This window comes from Vidua macroura, chromosome 8, assembly GCF_024509145.1.
Source record: "Vidua macroura isolate BioBank_ID:100142 chromosome 8, ASM2450914v1, whole genome shotgun sequence".
Classification (NCBI taxonomy): Eukaryota; Metazoa; Chordata; class Aves; order Passeriformes; family Viduidae; genus Vidua; species Vidua macroura.
The window spans coordinates 20,655,721-20,675,152 of NC_071578.1; the positions used below are offsets into that span (position 1 = coordinate 20,655,721).

General features: G+C 44.1%; 1 protein-coding gene across 3 annotated transcripts in view; it reads left to right on the forward strand.

Moving 5' to 3' along the window:
- Positions 1-19,432, forward strand: part of ZSWIM8 (zinc finger SWIM-type containing 8) — a 53,734-nt gene that overhangs the window by 33,205 nt on the left and 1,097 nt on the right. Inside the window, exons 10-25 of one of the 3 annotated variants that reach the window (XM_053983431.1) lie at positions 1,427-2,435; positions 3,217-3,348; positions 3,855-4,034; positions 5,313-5,496; positions 6,060-6,158; positions 7,052-7,176; positions 8,420-8,651; positions 8,915-9,067; positions 10,038-10,260; positions 10,441-10,730; positions 11,468-11,691; positions 11,982-12,464; positions 13,037-13,205; positions 15,469-15,642; positions 17,062-17,181; positions 18,112-18,290. In XM_053983431.1, coding sequence (XP_053839406.1) covers positions 1,427-2,435; positions 3,217-3,348; positions 3,855-4,034; positions 5,313-5,496; positions 6,060-6,158; positions 7,052-7,176; positions 8,420-8,651; positions 8,915-9,067; positions 10,038-10,260; positions 10,441-10,730; positions 11,468-11,691; positions 11,982-12,464; positions 13,037-13,205; positions 15,469-15,642; positions 17,062-17,181; positions 18,112-18,290 — 3,976 coding nt within the window. The remainder of the gene's footprint in view (positions 1-1,426; positions 2,436-3,216; positions 3,349-3,854; positions 4,035-5,312; positions 5,497-6,059; positions 6,159-7,051; positions 7,177-8,419; positions 8,652-8,914; positions 9,068-10,037; positions 10,261-10,440; positions 10,731-11,467; positions 11,692-11,981; positions 12,465-13,036; positions 13,206-15,468; positions 15,643-17,061; positions 17,182-18,111; positions 18,291-19,432) is intronic. The other 2 variants (XM_053983432.1, XM_053983433.1) reach the window with 2 other exon arrangements.

Consider the following 19,432-nt stretch of genomic DNA (forward strand, 5'->3'; position numbering starts at 1 on the left):
AGTTGAAGACAAAAACTGTAGGAAACTGGGAATGAGGCTCAAAATAAACACAAACATCAATCAAATCAGACAGAAAAAGCATAAAGTGTTTTGGCCATTAATAACGTATGAAGTTGTGCTATCTATATTCACATTTGAGTTATTTGATGCAGTTCAGATTTGCTCAGATCTCCTACTTGAGCTAATGAATAATTGAAATGCTCCTGCTTGATTACCTATTCTCTTGGTGTTTGAGTAGTTTCCAAGGACCCTCTTCTTCTTGTGCTTCCTCATCCTGACTGTGAATCACAAGGAGATTTCACAGATTCTCATCCTTATGTTACCCTTCCCAAGTAGTTCCTGCTCCTTTTTCCTTCTGAAAATCATCTTCTTAACCGATATATTTCCTGGTTAGTTAATTTCTTGAGTGGACAAATATAAGTAGTCCATTTCATTTAGTCCCTTTTGTCCTAAATTTTCCCTTTGCACATAAATTGGGCCACCTCAATTTTAATTTTGTTTTCTTGTTGTTTTACTTTTGATAGGATTTAAGTGTTGAGATTATGCATCAGAAATGTGTGGCAGAAACAGAATGGCAGTTGATACACCTGGTGAAATTTCTAGAAATGTCTTTTTCTCTTGAATTAGATCACCATTTATACTATTTTGCTCAAGTGCATAGGCACTATGTCAGATTCGGAGCTGGAAAATGCAGAACTGTTTTGTTCTTCCTATAGTAATATGGGGGCATGGGACTAACTGTGTAACATGAGTCTATGTAGTCCTGCCAGCTTGCTGCTGCTTCAGAGTTACTTGAACATCAATTATTGCTGTCCTTATGGTTTGCAACAGTTTGTTCTCCTGAGGACAGCCTTATAAAGCTTGAATTAAATTGTTGGTCTCTATATAGGCATATTAGGGTAAAGAGGTAAATGCCTGGGAGGGAGATTAGGTGGTCCTGTCTGTCATTGTGCTTCCCTGGGTAGGCTATTTAGGTTGTACTTGTGAATGTCTTAACTGGAGTTATTCACAGGGCTGTTTCACAGCTGCTGGCAACTGGTTTATGAGTGTTTCCAAGGGCAGTTCCCCATGGTACTCACTCGTCTGAGAGTGCTGAGACTCAAATCACTAACACCTTATTTAGGGCAGATGAGCAAACAGGGCAGACAGTGTTTTTTCTTAAACCTCCCAGTTTGTATTTTGCTTTCATGTTGGTAATGCTCGTGTTTTGTTTCTGGATCATGAACCTGTCTAGATCCCAGTTGTTAATATACCTGTTTGCTTTTTTCAGCCTATTTTCTTATTAGTGCTGTCTGTATTTAGCATTAGCTTAATTCAGCAAATGATGTTTCTGGCCAAAGAGAGGAAGTATTCTGTGGGTTAAGTTGTAGTTTGTTGCAGGTGCTTTTTGTGTCTGCTTCCTAACCTGTCTTCTTTCTTCTCTTAGGCGCAGGGATCTTTGCTCACAGCTCAGACAGTGGCAGCTGAAAGTCATAGATAATGTTAAGAGGGGTCAGCACAAGAAATCACTGGAGAAGCTCTTCCAAGGTTTCAAGCCAGCTGTAGAAGCCTGCTACTTCAACTGGGAGGAAGCTTATCCCATTCCTGGGATTACATATAGCAGCACTGACAAGAAGAACTCGTTCTGTTGGGTAAAGGCCATCCAGCAGAGGAGCTGCCGGTTGCAGTGTGCAGAAAGTGCCTGTGAGGCTGGTAGGACCCACGGGCAGGAGCCTGGGGGACAGTGTGTGCAGCCCGGGGACAGGCTGCGGCCCTCTCCCCAGGAGCCAGCGGTTCGTCCCAAAGAGCTCACTGGGAAGCGGAAAGTTGTCTCTGAAACGCCGCAGAGGGTTCTGAGACGGCTCTCGGCAGAAGGGGATAAAGCTGTCTATAAGACTGCAGTGAGCAAAGCAAAGTTGCCAGTGAGCAAAGGCTTGACCAGTAAACATAGTGGGAAACGCCGTATGAGCAGTGAGGACAGCTCTCTGGAGCCAGACTTGGCAGAGATGAGCCTGGATGACAGCAGCTTGGCACTGGGGGCAGAAGCCAGCAACACCTTTAGTTTTACAGAAAGTCCACTGAGCAGGAGCTACAGGGATGCCTTTGAGGAGGATGGTGGAGTGTACTTCTCCGAGGGACCTGAGCCCACTCTCAGGAGCAGTTCCATGGCCAAAAAACCACCCAAGGATCCTGTAGGAGAGATGGGTAGTGGCGATGATGACCTGCCTTCTGCAGATGAGAACTCTGGTGGTGTGAGTCTGAAGCCAGAAGAAGTGGGAGAGAATGGTGCAGCAGGGGGAGGGGATGATGGGGAAGAGGAAGATGATTACCAGGTATACTATCTGAATCCACAAGAGGTAGCCAAGGAAGATGATGACAAAGCTGAAGGGGGAATTGAAGAGGAGCAGGACATATTTGCTGGTATAAAGCCTCTGGAACAGGAGAACCGGATGGAGGTGAGCTGAATCTAGTTCAAAATGCTGTTTTGCTCTTTTATGTATTGCATAAATCATGGTCTCACCACCCTCATAGCTGTCACACTTAACCTAGGATGTTGTTAAATCAAGTGCTTAATTAAAATGTTGTGATAACCAACTGTGTCATAAGGTATCTACAAGCTTAGTGCAATGGTAGCATATGTCTGCTTCCCACAAGCTTGATTCCTTATTTCTGTGCTAACTGCAAGTGTGTCCCAGTTTTGGTTAGTCCCATCTCACACTCCAGGATTTATAAACGTAGACAAAACAGTGTGTACTTTTCACCTAGTCTTACCCTTAGAAAAGCTAAAAATTATCTGAAATTAAAAATGAGACTGAGATATACTCTGCAAGAAAAAATGAAATCCAACCATTTAAGCAGAAGTTCTTTGGAAAGGAGAAGCAATCGAAATAAATTGTGTCTTATTCCTGTAATAACCACAAAATGTGTTTAGAGATTGCACCTATATAACCAAGCAGCCAAATGACAATGCATGGAAGTAGTGGTAGTTTGAGGTTTAGTGTTTTTTGAGCTATTCTGATTTCATAGCACTTGGAGAGAGGACAGGACTTAATAAGGTAAGAAAAGGCTTTTTAGAGGAGTGCTTCAAGGAGTGGTGGTGAAGGACTAGGCAAGGATGACTCTGAGAATACCTGATGCTGAAGTTAGTAGTGAATTGTGCTTGCAGTCTTTGTGACAAGTGGTTTGAGCAGGCTGGGGTAGTGTGGTTTGAACATGACCATTTGTTCCTTCTTGCAGATCCTGTTTGCCTGTGCAGAGGCACTGTATGCACATGGATACAGTAATGAGGCTTGCCGCTTGACTGTAGAGCTTGCCAGGGACCTACTGGCCAACCCCCCAGATCTCAAAGTGGAGCAGCCACCAACTAAGGTAGAGAGATGGCAGCAACCATCAGTAGTCATGATGTTAGTGCAGCTCTGTGCAGGTGACCCTGTTTCTTGTGATTCTCTCCAAAACTTTAGCCTCCTATTTCATAGTGTACATCACTGGAAATGTTAGTAGTTTTGCTGCTTCAGGATAAGAGGGTTGGACATAAGGATAAACTTCTGGAAACTCAGTTGTAGTGACACTAAGCAGTGTTTGTTGTATAGAAGGCTTCCCTTGGAAGGGACAGGCATGTGACATCTGCCTGCACAGCATCAGTCCAATAGAGAACATGTGTCTTGTCCACAGGCCAGTTCTTTCCCTGTGTTGTGCTGGGGTGACAATGATCAATGGTAACCACTGAAATTTGAGATTCCTCAGCAGAAGGAACAAAATCTAAATATATTTTATTCTTTCTCCTGTCTGTAATTACTGCAAAGAATAAGAGGACAAACATAGAGTCATTTAGGATGTTTAGGAAAGTGTCCTGTGACAAATTCCTCCTCAAACAGGGCAAAAAGAACAAGGTGTCAACCAGCAAGCAGACATGGATGGCAACCAACACCTTATCTAAAGCTGCTTTCTTGCTGACTGTCTTGAGTGAGCGGCTGGAGTACCACAACCTGGCCTTCCGGATAGGAATGTTTGCTCTGGAGCTGCAGAGACCGCCTGCCTCTACCAAGGCTCTGGAGGTAATGAAATATCTCAAAGACAGTATCCATAAATGTTCTCTTGGAATGTGTTTGCTCACATGGTTTAAATTTCAGCACCTGAAGTTTGGTTGTGCTTTTTATATGTTTTCTTAAAATGGATTGCAATGGAACTAAATCAATTGAGTGCACATCCCATTAGGACATGTTGATCTCCTAAAAAAATTATTAGCAATATCACTTCACCTGTTGTTATCTTCACTGATAGGAAGCTCAGACCTCATGTGTCAACAGGCCTTTGATTTCACATAGGTCTGAAAATATTTAAATGAGTACAAAATCTTCTATGAATGTATTATATTAATTAGAACAGCCTAGTTCTTATCTTAAATATGTTTTCATTTTGCTTTGCTAATGTGGGGAAAACAAAGTAACTTGTAAATATCCATATTTGTCCGTATTTGCATTGGTGAAATGGTTTGAAAGTTATTCCTTAGGGTGAATTGGTGCAATTGTTATGTGTTTGAAAATTGTTGCTTTTGCTGATACCTCATCTACTGGTAAGCAAGCATATGCACCGTGCAAGCATATTATTTTGGATGCTCTTGATTACTATGAGGATTCCTGTTTTGAAAAAAAGTGTCCAGTGAAGACCATGTCTGTGTGATTTACAGCTACCTTGCTTTTCACTGCAGGGTTGTTCAGTCCCTTAGAGTGTGTATTGTTGCTAATTATCCACTAACTACCATTTTCTGTACTTCTTATGGTCTGATCAGAAGATTGTGAGTTTGGCAGTCACTTGCTACCTAAAAGAAAACTCTTACTTTCACATGTTAAGAATGGAGAGAATACAGTCACGGAGTAGTGAAATGTCTTCATCCTGATGGCATGTGTGCTGCAGCTGTGCCCGTTCTTCTTCTAATCAGTCTCTGGTATCTCAAATGGGTGTATCACTTAAACATAGCATCCTTTCTTCCTACAATTACAAGTAACCACCTTTTCCACTGGCCTATCCAGTCAGATACTTCTGCTGATGTTCTTAAGAGAGCTGATGCATTTTTTTCTGTGTGCAGCTGAAGAGTGATCATTTGAGTAAAAAAATGTGTGTATAAATATGAAGCAAGGCTGTTATTAGATTTGAAAACCTGTTTTCATTGTGGAGAGAATGGCAGTGATGGCTAGGGCCGGTAAGCATTGCTATCATTTAATAAACTAATAAAAACTATTGCTGTACTTTATGTATAGGGGAAAATGGTCTGCTCCCCACAGGGGACTGTGCTGTTGACAGCTTTTGTTCTGTTTCCTTGTGGATACTACCAGGTGAAGCTGGCTTATCAGGAATCCGAGATTGCAGCCCTCTTGAAGAAGATTCCCTTGGGCACCAATGAGATGAACACTATTCGAGGAAGAGCTGAAGAACTGCGAGAAGGGACCTTGTGTGATTACCGTCCTGTCCTGCCTCTGATGTTGGCAAGCTTTATATTTGATGTCCTGTGCACTCCAGGTACTGACTTCATTGGCTTGAGTGTGTGCAGGGCATATTCTGAGATGCCAGGTCTTGAGGGATTTTCAAAGAGAAACTGTCTTCTGTATAAGAACAACCAAAATTTAATTCTTCGTGCGCTGTTGCTTGTGCTTGCCTCTACATTGTTTTAAAGATATTTTGTTCCCCAGTGGAACTGTTTCTCCTTCTGCCTACATTTGAAAACAACTGCTACTTAAAACATTTCAGCACTCTATCTGTGTTTGTAAAATAGTTATAAATTACTGACTTTGCTGCTTTTATGCTGGTTATATTCAGAGGAAGCTAATATAAATCTAGTCTATAAAAAGAACACAGCAACCTGGGATTAGAAGACTGACTTGGCGATATACTGGTTTGGAGCCTTCTGAGTTTAGAGAAAGAAATGGGAAAAAAACACTGTAAGGTGCTGTGGTCTTGAAACTGGTATGAGGCTAAGAATAGGACCATAGGAAGCTCTGCAAATTCAGAAGCTCTCAGAAATGTCTTTTGCTTTGAAGCCTTAGTTTTGAAAGATGAATACTAATTCTGTTGTCTTCTTTCAGTGGTTTCTCCTACAGGCTCTAGACCCCCAAGCCGTAATTGGAATAATGAAATGCCTGGAGATGAAGAGCTTGGTTTTGAGGCAGCTGTTGCTGCTCTTGGTAAGAATCTTTTACAAGAAAAGTCTGCCTTATCCATGTTCTGTTCAAAATGCTTTCCCATTTTGAATGGTGAGAGTTAGTAGTTCATTCCAGTTTGGAGCAGAAATAGAAGCATTTGCAGAGTTTGACAGAACCAGATGCAGGATTCTACATGCCAGGGTTGAGGTATCATTGCAAAGCTGTGAAAAAATGGAAGAATACTGGATGAGAACTCAATGTTTAGGTAGTAACATGAATTTTAGCTTTCAGCTCGCTCTTTTGTCATGAAATATGTATTGCCTGGACTTCAGTGGAAATGGACAGTTTCAGAGAACAAAAGGCAATAATTTTTGAAGACATTAGACAATGGTAGTGAAAGACTAGCAGAAGTACTCTCAAGCATTATCATATCATTCAGGATCTTAGCATAGTACTGAATTCTTGCCTCATTTGCTTCAACAACAAAACAGTGATTATATACATGTTATATTGACAATACTGTATGTGTGTTTTAAAGCAGTATGCAAAAAGGAATAAAATGGATTAGACAAGACCTGTTGTTTGTTGCCTCATCTCTGAAAGAAAGAAGATGAGTTTTTTATGGTGTTGGAATGCTGACTTGTAGCATCTGCAGAAACCAAAAGGTTTGTTTCAAGATAGGGTTGTAGGCTTGCCTGGACTCTTCCTGTGGCCTTTTAGTATCTGGATGTTCTGACAGTTGTGGATAACTTGGTATTCTAGGGACAGACTGCAGCTTCTGTTTATTCATGGCCTATTTTTGAAGTTAATAGAAAAAATCTCTTTTTGCCTGTAACAGTGAGGCGATTAAAACAGTCTGAAGTATAGACAGCTCTCAGGATGTAGTGTAATCCCATGAGCTCACTTGTCTCTTCATGCTCTTTTATGGGCTGCAGGTATGAAAACAACTGTCAGTGAAGCAGAACATCCTCTGTTGTGTGAAGGCACACGAAGGGAGAAAGGAGATCTGGCACTAGCCCTGATGATTACTTACAAGGATGATCAGTCTAAGCTGAAGAAGGTGAGTTTCCCTTTGAAAGGGGAGAGGGAGAAGGAATGTTTGGGTTTTCATGGATTTGATCATTTTGCCAGTGAGTGTAAGTTGCTGTGTCACATACTGATGTTTTACAAGCTTTGTTGTGGTATTTATATTCATCCACTGCTGCAAAACCTGATTGTATAGAGTGCATTGTCCTGGGAGAGGCACTCTTTCCATAGGTTTCTTAAGATCCAGTCAGGAGATATGCTGTCACTGCTTTTATTGCTAAGACAAGTCCATTCCTAAGGGTTTTTGCTGTGCAGTTTGTATGTGGTCTGGGAATTGCATATGTTTTGCTGCAGGGATATTGGCTTGTAGAGCAGTATAGCTAGCAAAGCCTCTGCTTCTTAACCTCTCATCTCTTTGATATACTAGTTCAGTCCACCTGTGTCTTAATTTCCTATGCAAGAGAGAGTAAAACTCTCCCTGTTCACCCCAAAGGAAGAAAAAAATTGAAAACTGCTGAAGTTTCAGAAAGGGTTTTATTAATCTTTTAAATTCAGAAATCCTCTTACACAGGAAGAACTACACTATTAGTGTATTTTTGTCTCCTAAAAGAGAAGCATTTTTGCTATGCTCTTCTCCAGAGAATAGCAGGGACACTGTGATATCAATCATCTGCGCATAAATGGTCTGTCAGACTTCTGGTGTTGATTAAATATGGAGAACAAACAGTAGAAGTGGACAAACCTTTAGAATATGGTGATGCATTGTTCCCCAATTACATAATAAATTATGACAAGAAAATGTTGCTGTAGGCCAGTATAAAGCAGCTTCTCTAGTGGCTTTGCCAGTTTCTCGGTAATGTATGACAGGATTTTCTGAATGGTGAGCATGAAATTTCTGACTTAAACAACATCTGGCAGAACAAAATTTCAAATTCTCCATTCTGTCCTTGATATACCAGAATTGCTATTTTTTGTGAGTTTTGGGTGTTTTTCAAGTAAAGCCAGTGGCTGTTTCAAGTGAAAATGTGATATTACTGAGTCTTTGCTTCCTCAGGTAATGCAGACCACATGGGTCTCAACTCTGCATTGCATTGCTCTTTGGTGCAGGAAGATGATGCATATTTTCTAGAAAATAAGTTTTCTTTTTTTCTCCAACAAATGAAGTTTGTTGTCCACTAGAAAGCTGATTTGGTATTTTACCTCTTTGTCTTGGTGTAATGCCTGGTCTCTTACCCTTCTGCTGAGTGCCTTTTTTTTATTTTCCCTCATTGTTAAAGATTTTAGACAAACTCCTGGACAGAGAGAGTCAAACTCACAAACCACAGACCCTGAGTTCTTTCTACTCATCCAGCAAGCCTACAGTTGCCAATCAAAAATCTCCTTCCAAACATGCTGCCCAGTCTGCTGCAGCTATCCAGCAGCTTCCAGGGACTTCTGTCACTCAGCAAGCTGCTGTAAGCACTGCAGTCCAGAGCAGTCCTGAGAACTTTGTGGAGAAGAGTACACAGGGTAAGAAGTGGTTTGTAACAGCTATGCTAAAATTTTCCATAGTTACAGCCTATTTTCCAAATCTTGAGTTAAATATTCTTGGTCTAGTGTCAGATGATCTACTTTATAAGTGAAAGAAAACTGAGATAATCCTGCTCATAAATACCATTCATTTTATAAAAATCCTTTATCTTTTGCTATTTGTATCTTTTAAATGGCCATGTCTGATTTTAGAGATACAGAAACAAGATGATGTTTTCCTTGCCACTGTTCTGTTTATGCAGAGAGCTCTCAGAGGTCCCCCTGTGAGCCAGCTGCAGAGGCCACTGTTTTGAAACAAGAGGGAAAGGTCCCCAGTCGTCTGGCCCTTGGAAACCGAGGTGGATATAATGGGAGATGCTGGGGTTCACCTGTCAGGCAGAAGAAGAAACACACAGGTGGGAATGGACTAGCTCATACATCTAGTGCTCTCTTAGGCAGTCTGCTGGGCTGTACCCAAGAAAGCCAGAGAGGAGCTTTTTACAAGGACATGTAGTGATATGACAAAGGATAACAGCTTTAAATTGAAAGATGAGAGGTTTATATTGGACATTAGGAAGAAGTTCATTATTGTAAGGTTGTGAGGCTCTGAACAGTTTGCACAGAAAAGTAGTGGATGCCCCATCCCTGGGAGTGTTCAAGACCAGGTTGGATGGGACTTTGAGCAACCTGTTCTATGGCTCTGTGATTTTACTTGTCAGCCTTTCCTGTACAGCAGAAGCAGCTAAGTATCTCTGAGGTGTTTGACATAGACAAATAAGATTTGCTCCATAAATTTCCTGCACCTTTCTATATGGCAAGTTACCATGCCTTTCTTGCAGCAGTTATGTTCTGTGTGATTGATTAGATACCTGGATCTGAATGTCTGCTGACTCTGGAAGTGCAGCACTGTGCTCCTGGATCCAGAAACAAATTCAGAGAAGCTGCTGCCTCTCTACACTTCTTTTGAGAAGGGTAGAAGTTAGAGGCAGAGGATGTGAAGGTTGTGTAGCATGTATCTGAAGGGTTTTCTTCCTATTCGTGTGATCTGTGGATCTTGACTTTTTATATATATTTGCTTCTTGTTGTTATACTCTGCCACAAAACTTGGCAGGTGGAGTGAGGGGCTGTGATGGTGTGAAGAGGGAAATAAAGATGCCATGTTCTTGGACTCTTCTGCTTTTTAATCCAAGAATTACAAAATATCACTGGTGTCTGTGGCCAAATTGATTTAATTTAATCTCTTAGTTTACAATTGAATGCCTGTCAGCCCTAAGGCAGTCACTGACACAACTGGTCTTAGGTGCAGGTGATATGGTTCAGAGTTTACATTCATGCATTGCATTTACCAATGCTGGTGACATTTCTGTGTTGGTTCTGGTGTTGTAGGCATGGCAAGTATTGACAGCAGTGCTCCTGAAACCACTTCTGACAGTTCTCCAACGCTCAGTCGGCGTCCCCTACGTGGGGGCTGGGCAACAACATCCTGGGGCAGAGGACAGGACAGTGACAGCATCAGCAGTTCTTCAAGTGATTCTCTGGGATCTTCCTCTTCCAGTGGCAGTAGGAGAGCAAGTGGGGGAGCCCGTGCAAAGACTGTGGAAGTTGGCAGGTAATGAATAATACCAATGCACAGAGGCAAGCTCTAGACCTGATGTCGGGGCCATGGCACGTGTGCCTTGGGAAATACTTTATGGGGAACATTTGCTTTGTTTCCTCTGGACCCCAAAGACAGGAGCTCCATCTGGCAAATTTGGGGTACTTGTCTGAAAGATTCCTGTCTTTCTTCTAGGTATAAAGGGAGGCGGCTGGAGAGCCATGCTCCTCATGTCCCAAACCAGCCCTCAGAGGCAGCTGCTCACTTCTACTTTGAATTGGCCAAGACAGTCCTTATCAAAGCAGGTGGAAACAGCAGTACCTCTATCTTCACCCACCCTTCCTCCAGTGGTGGGCACCAGGGACCACACCGCAATCTTCACCTCTGCGCCTTTGAGATTGGGCTGTATGCACTAGGGCTGCACAACTTCGTGTCTCCCAACTGGCTCTCTCGAACTTACTCCTCCCATGTCTCTTGGATCACAGGTTACAGCAAAACTTTATTGGGAGGCTAACTTTTGGGCAGGAAGTGGGGTAGAGAGGCAAGCTTGTTCTTGAAAATGGTGGTACTGATGTGCTCTAGGAGCTATGTGAGCAGCTCACACAGCTGCAGTAGTTGCTGGTCAGCAGTGATTTACACAGTGGTGGTTACTTTGGCCTGGAAAGTTCTTGTGACCTTTCTTGTTTGTACTGCAACATGCTTCAGTCTAAAAAGCCCACTTCTCATACAGAGACTGGTCTTTACCTCTCCTTCAGAAGTGTGCTGAAGAGACAGACAAGTCTGAACATGCTCTCTGGCTGTGTTCATTTTTCACTTTCCTCTTCCTTCTGATTGCACCCATACCTACTAGCTATCCATATGGCTTCTAGAGGCCTAAAAAAACCACACCTTTGAAAATTCATGTTTTCCTGACATGAGTTAATAGACAGACAGTCCAGACTGGTTTTTGGGTACTAAAATCAGCTATAGCAAGTACTTTTCACTATTTCCAATGCATTTTAGCTTAAGTAATGGTGTCCTCACTCACCACTTGATCATTGAGTGCTCTTGTTTGTCCTGTGTTTTGGGAGGAAGCACCTAAATTTGATGTGAACCCAGAAGCAACTGGGCTGTGCCACTGCTCCTGAAGGAAGTGAAGAGTGCACCTGCTGTTGAAAGAAAGCTGACTGTAACTGTGCTGGGCATACAGTGGTGTGAGAGTCTCTCTCACTCTTCTTCTTAGGGCAGGCCATGGAGATTGGTAGCGCAGCCTTGAACATCTTGGTGGAGTGTTGGGATGGACATCTAACTCCCCCAGAGGTGGCATCACTGGCAGACAGAGCTTCACGGGCCAGAGACTCCAACATGGTGCGGGCAGCTGCTGAACTGGCACTCAGCTGCCTGCCTCATGCCCATGCCCTGAACCCAAACGAGATCCAGAGGGCTCTGGTGCAGTGTAAGGAACAGGTGAGCATCATATGGCAGCCTCTGGCTAGTGGAGGCTGATTTCTAGCATCAAGGATGTGCTCTTGTTACCCATGGGGTTGGTTCCTTTGCTACTGCCCAGCCTTAATCCCAGTTCTCTGGATTTCTTATGTTTCATGAGTAACACTGGTTATTCTGCTGCATAGCATCTGGCTGGTCCCCATAGTATTAGTTATTTTAGAGTGCCTTGTACTTCTCCCCTCTTGTAGTTTTTCCTTCTTCTGTTTCTCATTTTATGTTCTTAACAACTTCTTTTGTTTCACTGCTCCTAGGACAACCTGATGCTGGAAAAGGCCTGCATGGCAGTAGAAGAGGCAGCTAAAGGAGGTGGTGTGTACCCAGAAGTCCTCTTTGAAGTAGCTCATCAGTGGTACTGGCTTTATGAACAGACTGTTGGTGGGACCCCAGCCCAGAGAGAAGGTGCCACTGGCTGCAGTGCCGGTGGCGCACGGGCCGCGTCTGAAGCAGCGCGTGGCTTGGCAGACAGCCGGGTGACCTCAGAGCCGACCACGGTGACAGTGGCAGCCGCAGTAACTGCGGCAGCAACTGTCATGCCAGTGATCTCTGTGGGGTCGACCATGTACCAGCAGCATACGGTGGCAGGAGCAGCAATGGCACATACACACACGCAGGGTCTCCACCCTTACACCACCCTTCAGACTCACATCCCCTGTAACCCCCAGTATATTGGACACACTATCCAGCACATGCCGCGCCCAGCTGTCTTCCCGGTCCCTGGCTCGGCGTATCCGCAGGTGAGTTTTGGCTGTGCCTTGTTCATTTACTGTGACCTTGTGTGGCTGCTTCTGGGGGAGTATGTTGGAGTGGGAAGAGCATGGGGCTCAGACCTGTCATGACTTGAGATGAAGCTTCTGCTCTCACTTGCCAGTTGGTGACACTTACTTTGGCCCTCCAGCTCAGCATTTGCACAATAAGGAGCCTTTTGTGGCTGCATTTAAAGTCTCAAGAGAATATAAAATATGATACATCAGTAGTTCTTAATTTCTGTTGCTCTGTAGTTTCTCAGAAGGCACTGGATGGAAAGCTTGTTTTCTTGAGAGCTTGCAGGCTAAATAGAGACTACGCTTGGAAAACCAAATAAAGGTTGTTTTAAGCTTTGCCTATTTTTGAAGGTCTTGGAGTGGTTTTCTGCAAAATGATTAGGTTTTTAAAAGGAGGAGGAGCAAGCAGATGTAATGCTCATGCATGTTTCCTCCTTTGCTTCCTTCAGACTGGACTTTTCAAGCTCTGGGGCTTGTGTGGGGACACGATGTTTTGAATTACTTCTGAGTGGTCAGGCGTGACTGTTCTGTACCTTCTGTTGTAGGGTGTCCATCCAGCATTCATAGGGGCGCAGTACCCTTACTCAGTAACAGCACCGTCACTGGCAGCTACAGCAGTGTCCTTCCCTGGCGTGCCCGTCCCCTCCATGACGCAGATTGCGGTGCATCCCTATCACAGCGAGACGGGACTGTCGCTGTCTTCCAATGTAGCGCGTAAGTTACAGCTCTGGGCTGGGGAGCAGAAGTTTCTTTACTGTCTCTTAGCTGTTCCCCAGTGAGCTCCTGTTCCTCATTGATTACAAGTGGAACGAGGGTTCTTGCAGTTCTGGCCAAATGCACACCATTCTGAAGGTGTGCGTGCTCAGGGGTACTGGGATTCCCAAGGGGGCCTGATACAGCTAGCAGAGAGAAACTTCTGTTAAGCTGAATTTCCAGTATGAGATTATCTTGGCCTCAAGACTAAATCATGTTCGGAGCTCTTGTGGTCTTTCTGATTTCTGACCTGTAAAAACTTAATTTCTGCTCTCCTTTGAGCAAGGTGAGCATAGATGATCTTGGGTCAGACTCTGTTGGGTCAGGTGAACAGAGTGCAGGAAGGAGGCAGACCTCTGCTACAGAAGCACTACTAAATGTCTTTTCCTGCCTGAAAGGATTGGAGGCAGCCAGTGCCCAAACATGGAACTATCAGAGATGATGGATGCTTTATCAAGAGTCATGTCAATAGCATTTGGAATGGTTGCTAATGTGTTGTGCTAGGGCTCAAGTGATGGTGAAAATCCATGAAGTAGCGTGTAGCACTGGGGCAACAGATGTTGACTGGATTGTGGACATGCTGTCATTGCTATGGAGTTCTGCACCAGTGGGTCATGCTTGACCCCAATCTCTGCAAACCCCTCATTGGAGAAGCTGTAATATTTCCCTGTTTTCAGTGTGTTGCAACTCACCAGGTGCTGGAAGACTGGTATGTGGAAAAATATTGAAGAGCTGTGTTGGTCTCCTTCATATTCAGAGTATCAGGAGAATAATTTGTTATTTTTTGATCCTGTATTTTGATGCTAGAAAATTACCACAAGAGCAAATAAAAAAGCAAATAAAAGGCCTCCAGTCTTGAAGGCATTAGGATCTGATAGCTGCCAGCCTTAGTCATAATCTGATGCTATGACTTTTCATTGTGAGAAACCATTTCTGTACTCCTCCAAAGAGTTATGAATCTTCCAGAAGTGCTAGTTCATCCTAGAACACTTAAAATACCGAAAGGAGAAAACAACTGCACCCTTTCCAGTTGCCATTGTTTACGGCTTCCATAAGCTTATTTTCAGTTCTTACAATACTGTTTCACTGTTCCTGAAGTACAGAATCATGTGGTGATGCCTGAGCTCTGGCAATAATTTACCTCATTCTTACGGGTTATTCTCCTTGGCCAGACTTCAAATGCAGTATGAATTTTGCACTGCTTTGTGTGTTGCTTGGCACCCTGTGTCTCCTTAGTTGAGGAGGTTGGACAGGTCTTTCCTGGGAGATGCATTGTTCTCAGGTATTCAACTATTCACTAGCAAACATGGAGGGGGAAAAAAAGAGGAACTTACAGCATTGCTCAAGATGGTGTAGTAACATCATGGAGAACCTGTGAAATAAGGATAACAGTTTGCACACACCTAATGGCATCTGTGCTCTGGAGGTCTCAAGCAAACCTTGCTTTTTACTCTTTGTACCTTTCTTGAGAGGGACAGGTAAATTTGAGTCTTGTCAGAGTGCAGCTTAGTGACTCAGTGTTTACTGCTCTCTGTGTAAGTTTAGGTGGTACAATGCAATGGATTTGCATTTGAAACTTGTCATTTCCCTTGAGTTTGCTCATAATAGTTAAATGTCCGAAGGTGAAAACTTCTCAAGTCTCCTTGCTGTTTTTACTGTTGATACGTGCTGCCAGTGTGTGCAGCGACTGTTTTTTCCAGGGACAAATCGGAGGTCAGCCTCCAGTAATGTCCTTCCTGAACAGAGTGACAGCTGTTGTACAGCTGAAGTGGAAGAACCTCGCATTGTTGGACTTGATCTTTGAGTGACTTAATTCTGTTCCTGCTCAGTAATTTTCCTGGCAGTTTCTCATCAGGTATAGACATACACATGATTGTTTCCTTGGACAAGAAATCAGAACCAAACGTTTTATTTAGTAATAGCAAATGCCTTTGACTCAACATGCACGTTTACAAGTAAAACATGGACTTTGTGCATGTTCATGAGATACTGCAGAAGAAATGGACACACATGTAACTGACCCTGTCAGGCCCACCTTGCAAACAGAATAGAGCTATTCCTGGCCCATTGTATTTCAGTTGTGGGTTTTGGTTGCTGTATTGTTCTGTTTAGGGGAATATAACCCTACACTGGCAGAGGCAGTCAGGTGAAGGAGATGATTTCCCAAGTAAACCTTCTTTTAGGCTGGTGCTGGGTCCTAATGCTGCTCTTTTGCTCTCTTCAGTAGGCAGTGTCCATGCAGGATCAACGTTCCCAGCGATTCAGGGTGCTTCCTTGACAACTCTGTCCTCACAGCCCAACTCCCTTGTTACGGGGGGTTTTCCTGCCGAGGATGAGCAGCACAGTCAGCCTGTGAGCCCCCAGGGTCTGCACTACCTCCACTCTGCATACCGAGTTGGTAAGGATGGCCAAGTGGGTTTCTGTAGTTCCCCTGAGAGGGATTCAGGGCAAGGCTGCAGGTTTTCACTGTCAATTTGGCAATTTGCTACTATGCCTGTTGGGGGTGAATGCACCTGAGGGACATGGGAAAAGCAAGTTGATGATCAGATGTGGAATCGAAAAATGAAGGCAAAGCATTGTAAGATTGAACAATTGCTTTTCAGGTCCATCAGAGCAGAAAAGAAAGCTAAGTGGGTTAAAGCTGGGATGAGTCTTGCTTTTCAGCAGATGTACATAAAGGAGCCTGAATAGGGCTCCGAGTATGTGACTGTGCAAGTGGTGACTATATGATAAAATGATATTTGGCTCCTGCTCATGGATGGGGAAGGGCACACCACTAGTTCAATACCAGCCGAGTCTTCAGATGCACAAAGAAGTGCCCTGTGGCTCTCCAGTTATTTGTTGAAGATAGATGGATAGAAGATAGAGGGAACTTATATTTAGTGAAGAGTGGGTATGTAATTAGCATTCCTTTCCTAGTCACACTGGTTATGAGAAAATAAGAGTCTCTGCCTGAATTGCCATTGGTACAAAGGATAGCATTCTTAGGGTTTGGGATTAAGTTTAGATTGCAGTAAGCTACTGTAGTAGTAAGTAGTAAGCTACTTGTACATACTCATGGTTCAACCCAGTGGATACTTGGTGTAGGAGAAGGAAGCCTCTAAAATAATTAAAAGAAGAGAAACAACAAGAAAATGGAAGGAAAGCTTGACTTTTTTGTTGACAGCTAGAATAGAGACTACTTGTTAGCTAGAAAGGCATGCAGATGTCATTTAAAATATCAGTGGTACATGGCATGCCATGAAGAGTGTTTAATAACCTGAATAAGAGAGAAGCACAGGCAGGGAAGATGGTCTGGAAGATCAGGATGTGGCACATGTTGGTATTTGAATACTGTTTAAATGGGTGGATTTGTCTGAAGAACTGTAATGGCATTAAGTGAAGTGTTTGCAGATTGGCAATATTGCAGCTCAGTGGTGGCCTGTTGTCTTTGCTGCAGAGCAGGTTGGTTTGGGTGGCTTCTCTGTTGCAGAATATAGACCAAACGCTTCGTTTTCAGGACATCTCTTGTAGTGCAGCCTTTGGGGTTTTCTGCTTGATGCTGCCGTGGGTGCTTGAGTGTCTTTTTGCAGCTCTGGTGAGGGGTGAGGGCTGTGCAGATTTCCCAGCCTGGAGCAGCAGATCCAGATGTCTTGAAGATAGTGCCTGTGCTGGCAGGCTCCAAGATTGGCCTTTTATTTCTGTCTGGACTCTGCAGCTGTGGAATTTTCTGTTGGTGAATGGCAGGCCAGTCAGGTTATGTTGCAGTCAGTGAAATGCTAGGCTAAGCCTTACTGGGCAGAAGTGCTGCTTGACTGTGGCTGCCCCTTTCTCACAGGGATGCTGGCTCTGGAGATGCTTGGCCGAAGAGCTCACAACGACCATCCCAACAACTTCTCCCGCAGCCCGCCCTACACTGAGGATGTAAAATGGCTCCTTGGGTTAGCTGCAAAGTTAGGTAAGGCTCAGAGCAGTACTTAGCAGAAATCCACTCGCTGGGATTTGGGCCATGGTGGGAAAAAGCTCTTGAAGGAGTGAAACTTCAAAGATTGGGCAAGCCTCATATCAATCCCATTCCTGAGAGAAGATCCCTACTGCTCTTTCATCCACTCATTTGTCCCATTTTTGGGTTCTGTAGGCATGCTGTTGAATTTTGAGTCACTGGATGAAGTACATGAGATTGGACAGGGTTCAGAGCTTGTATCTCTTCCATTCTATAGTACTGATTCTTTCTTTTCCATTTCCATTATACTGTAGGTATTCCTCTTATGTATATTTTTACCTTATGTGAAGACTTTTTATAGCAATAGGTGCTCAAAACACCTATTTTTAGGGGGGTTGCTTGTTTTTACTTCCATTTGGCTCTTGGATCTTTTTTGTCAGCTCACTTTCTAAATTCCTTTGTAAGCAGTAAGAACTAAAAAAAACCTTTCAAACAGCTTATTTAGTCGCACAGCTTCTGCTGCTCCTGCTGGCAGAGCTCCACTGTAGGAAGTGGTGGGGAAGCTTGACTTGTGTCTACAGCCTCCTTAAAGCCTGAGTGCTGAGGCATTTAGGTGCTTCCTTGATGGGCAGTCAGGAAACAATGGAGAAGGTACAGTGTTATCCTTGTCTTTCTAGTAACCTTGCCACATTAGTTTCCTTTCACATCTCCTGTAAAGAAAAGTGATTTTTGGGAACACCAGTAACTGAGCTGGTCTGTCCTCAGACCTGATGGATATAGCAGAATCTTCTCTGTCCCATGAGTTTGCTAGACTGTCTCACCAAGCCTGCTGGAGGATACATTACACTGAGAAGAAGGTGCTCCAGATCCAGGTTCTTGCTGTGAAGTGTGATTTCTTTTGTGTCTGTTATCTTAGCACTGTTGTTCTGACTTCCTCCTGTGCAGGTGTAAACTATGTGCATCAGTTTTGCGTTGGTGCTGCTAAGGGGGTGTTGAGCCCTTTTGTGCTCCAGGAGATCATCATGGAAGCTCTACAGAGGCTCAACCCTGCCCATGTGCACAACCACCTGCGCACCCCAGCCTTCCACCAGCTGGTGCAGAGGTGCCAGCAGGCCTATATGCAGGTAACGTGTGGCTTATCTTCCTGCCTGTAAGAGCTGCCTGGCTGTTGCCTGCCTTGGAGGTGCTGCCTCTGTGTGCATGTGCAGAGGGGAAGGGTCTTGGGCTGGGAGAAGAAGTGGTCTATTTCCTGATGCATCCTTCTCCCTCAGCAGGGACTGGAATAGATATCACGTGCCTGTATGGGGGCTGCATGCAAAGGAACTCACTGTACTGCTTCTGTCAAGGCCTTCTGCCTCCTGTGCTCTTCCACGAAGGCTGGGGTAGTTGTGTCTTCCTCACTCCAAATGCTATGTGTACCTTTTAACTTCTGAACTTTCTTTGATATGTTTTCAAGCTTCCTGTCTATCCCTGTCCCTAGCCCATCCTTTTTACTTTCTTGTTAGTAGTAGCCTGTTTTCCCCTCCTCACGAAGCCCTGGCACGGCTGTCTGGTGTGTCAGTCCTGTCGCCAAAAGTGGAAACAGCTTGGTCAGCTACCAGCACGGATATCCCGGGCTTTGTTGAAGCCAGAATTTCAGTGAGCCAGCTGGAATTCCAAAGCTGCCTATTCTTTAAAACAGTGCAATCAGGACACCTCACATAGACCTGCTTCTCTTGAATAAACGACCAAAGGGTGATTCTGTAGCCTTATTGTCCAGATTGGATTAGCTGTTCTATCACCCTAAGTGGTATTTTTGAGACATGACAGCTTCTTCATTTGACCTCAAAAGCTAAGCCTGCTGGTTTGCAGCCTTCTTTGAGAAGGTGATAGAAGTGACAGTATTAGCCTAGAGATATTTTGTGGCAACTTAGTGTAAACTTTACTCAGCCCATGTCCCTTAGTGAAGGAGATGTGCAGCGACCAAGAGGGGTGTAACTTGCAGAATGAAAGGTTGTGAGGGTTGGATGCTGGTGGCATAGAATGTTACCTGGCCCTTTAGTGCTGTACTGCGGCCCAATACAGGGCTGATGACATAGAGGACACTTGCTGATGCTGTGTGCTGCATCTTGGTGCTCTGAGGGAGCACTGCCCTCCCTCGCACTGAGGGTGTGCTGGGGTGTAGGATACAGCACTTCTGCTTTGGAGGTACTCTACTCTGTCAGAGCTGCGAGTCTGGGGACCACTAGTGGGTAGCAGGACCATGTGACCTATTGTCCTGGGAACT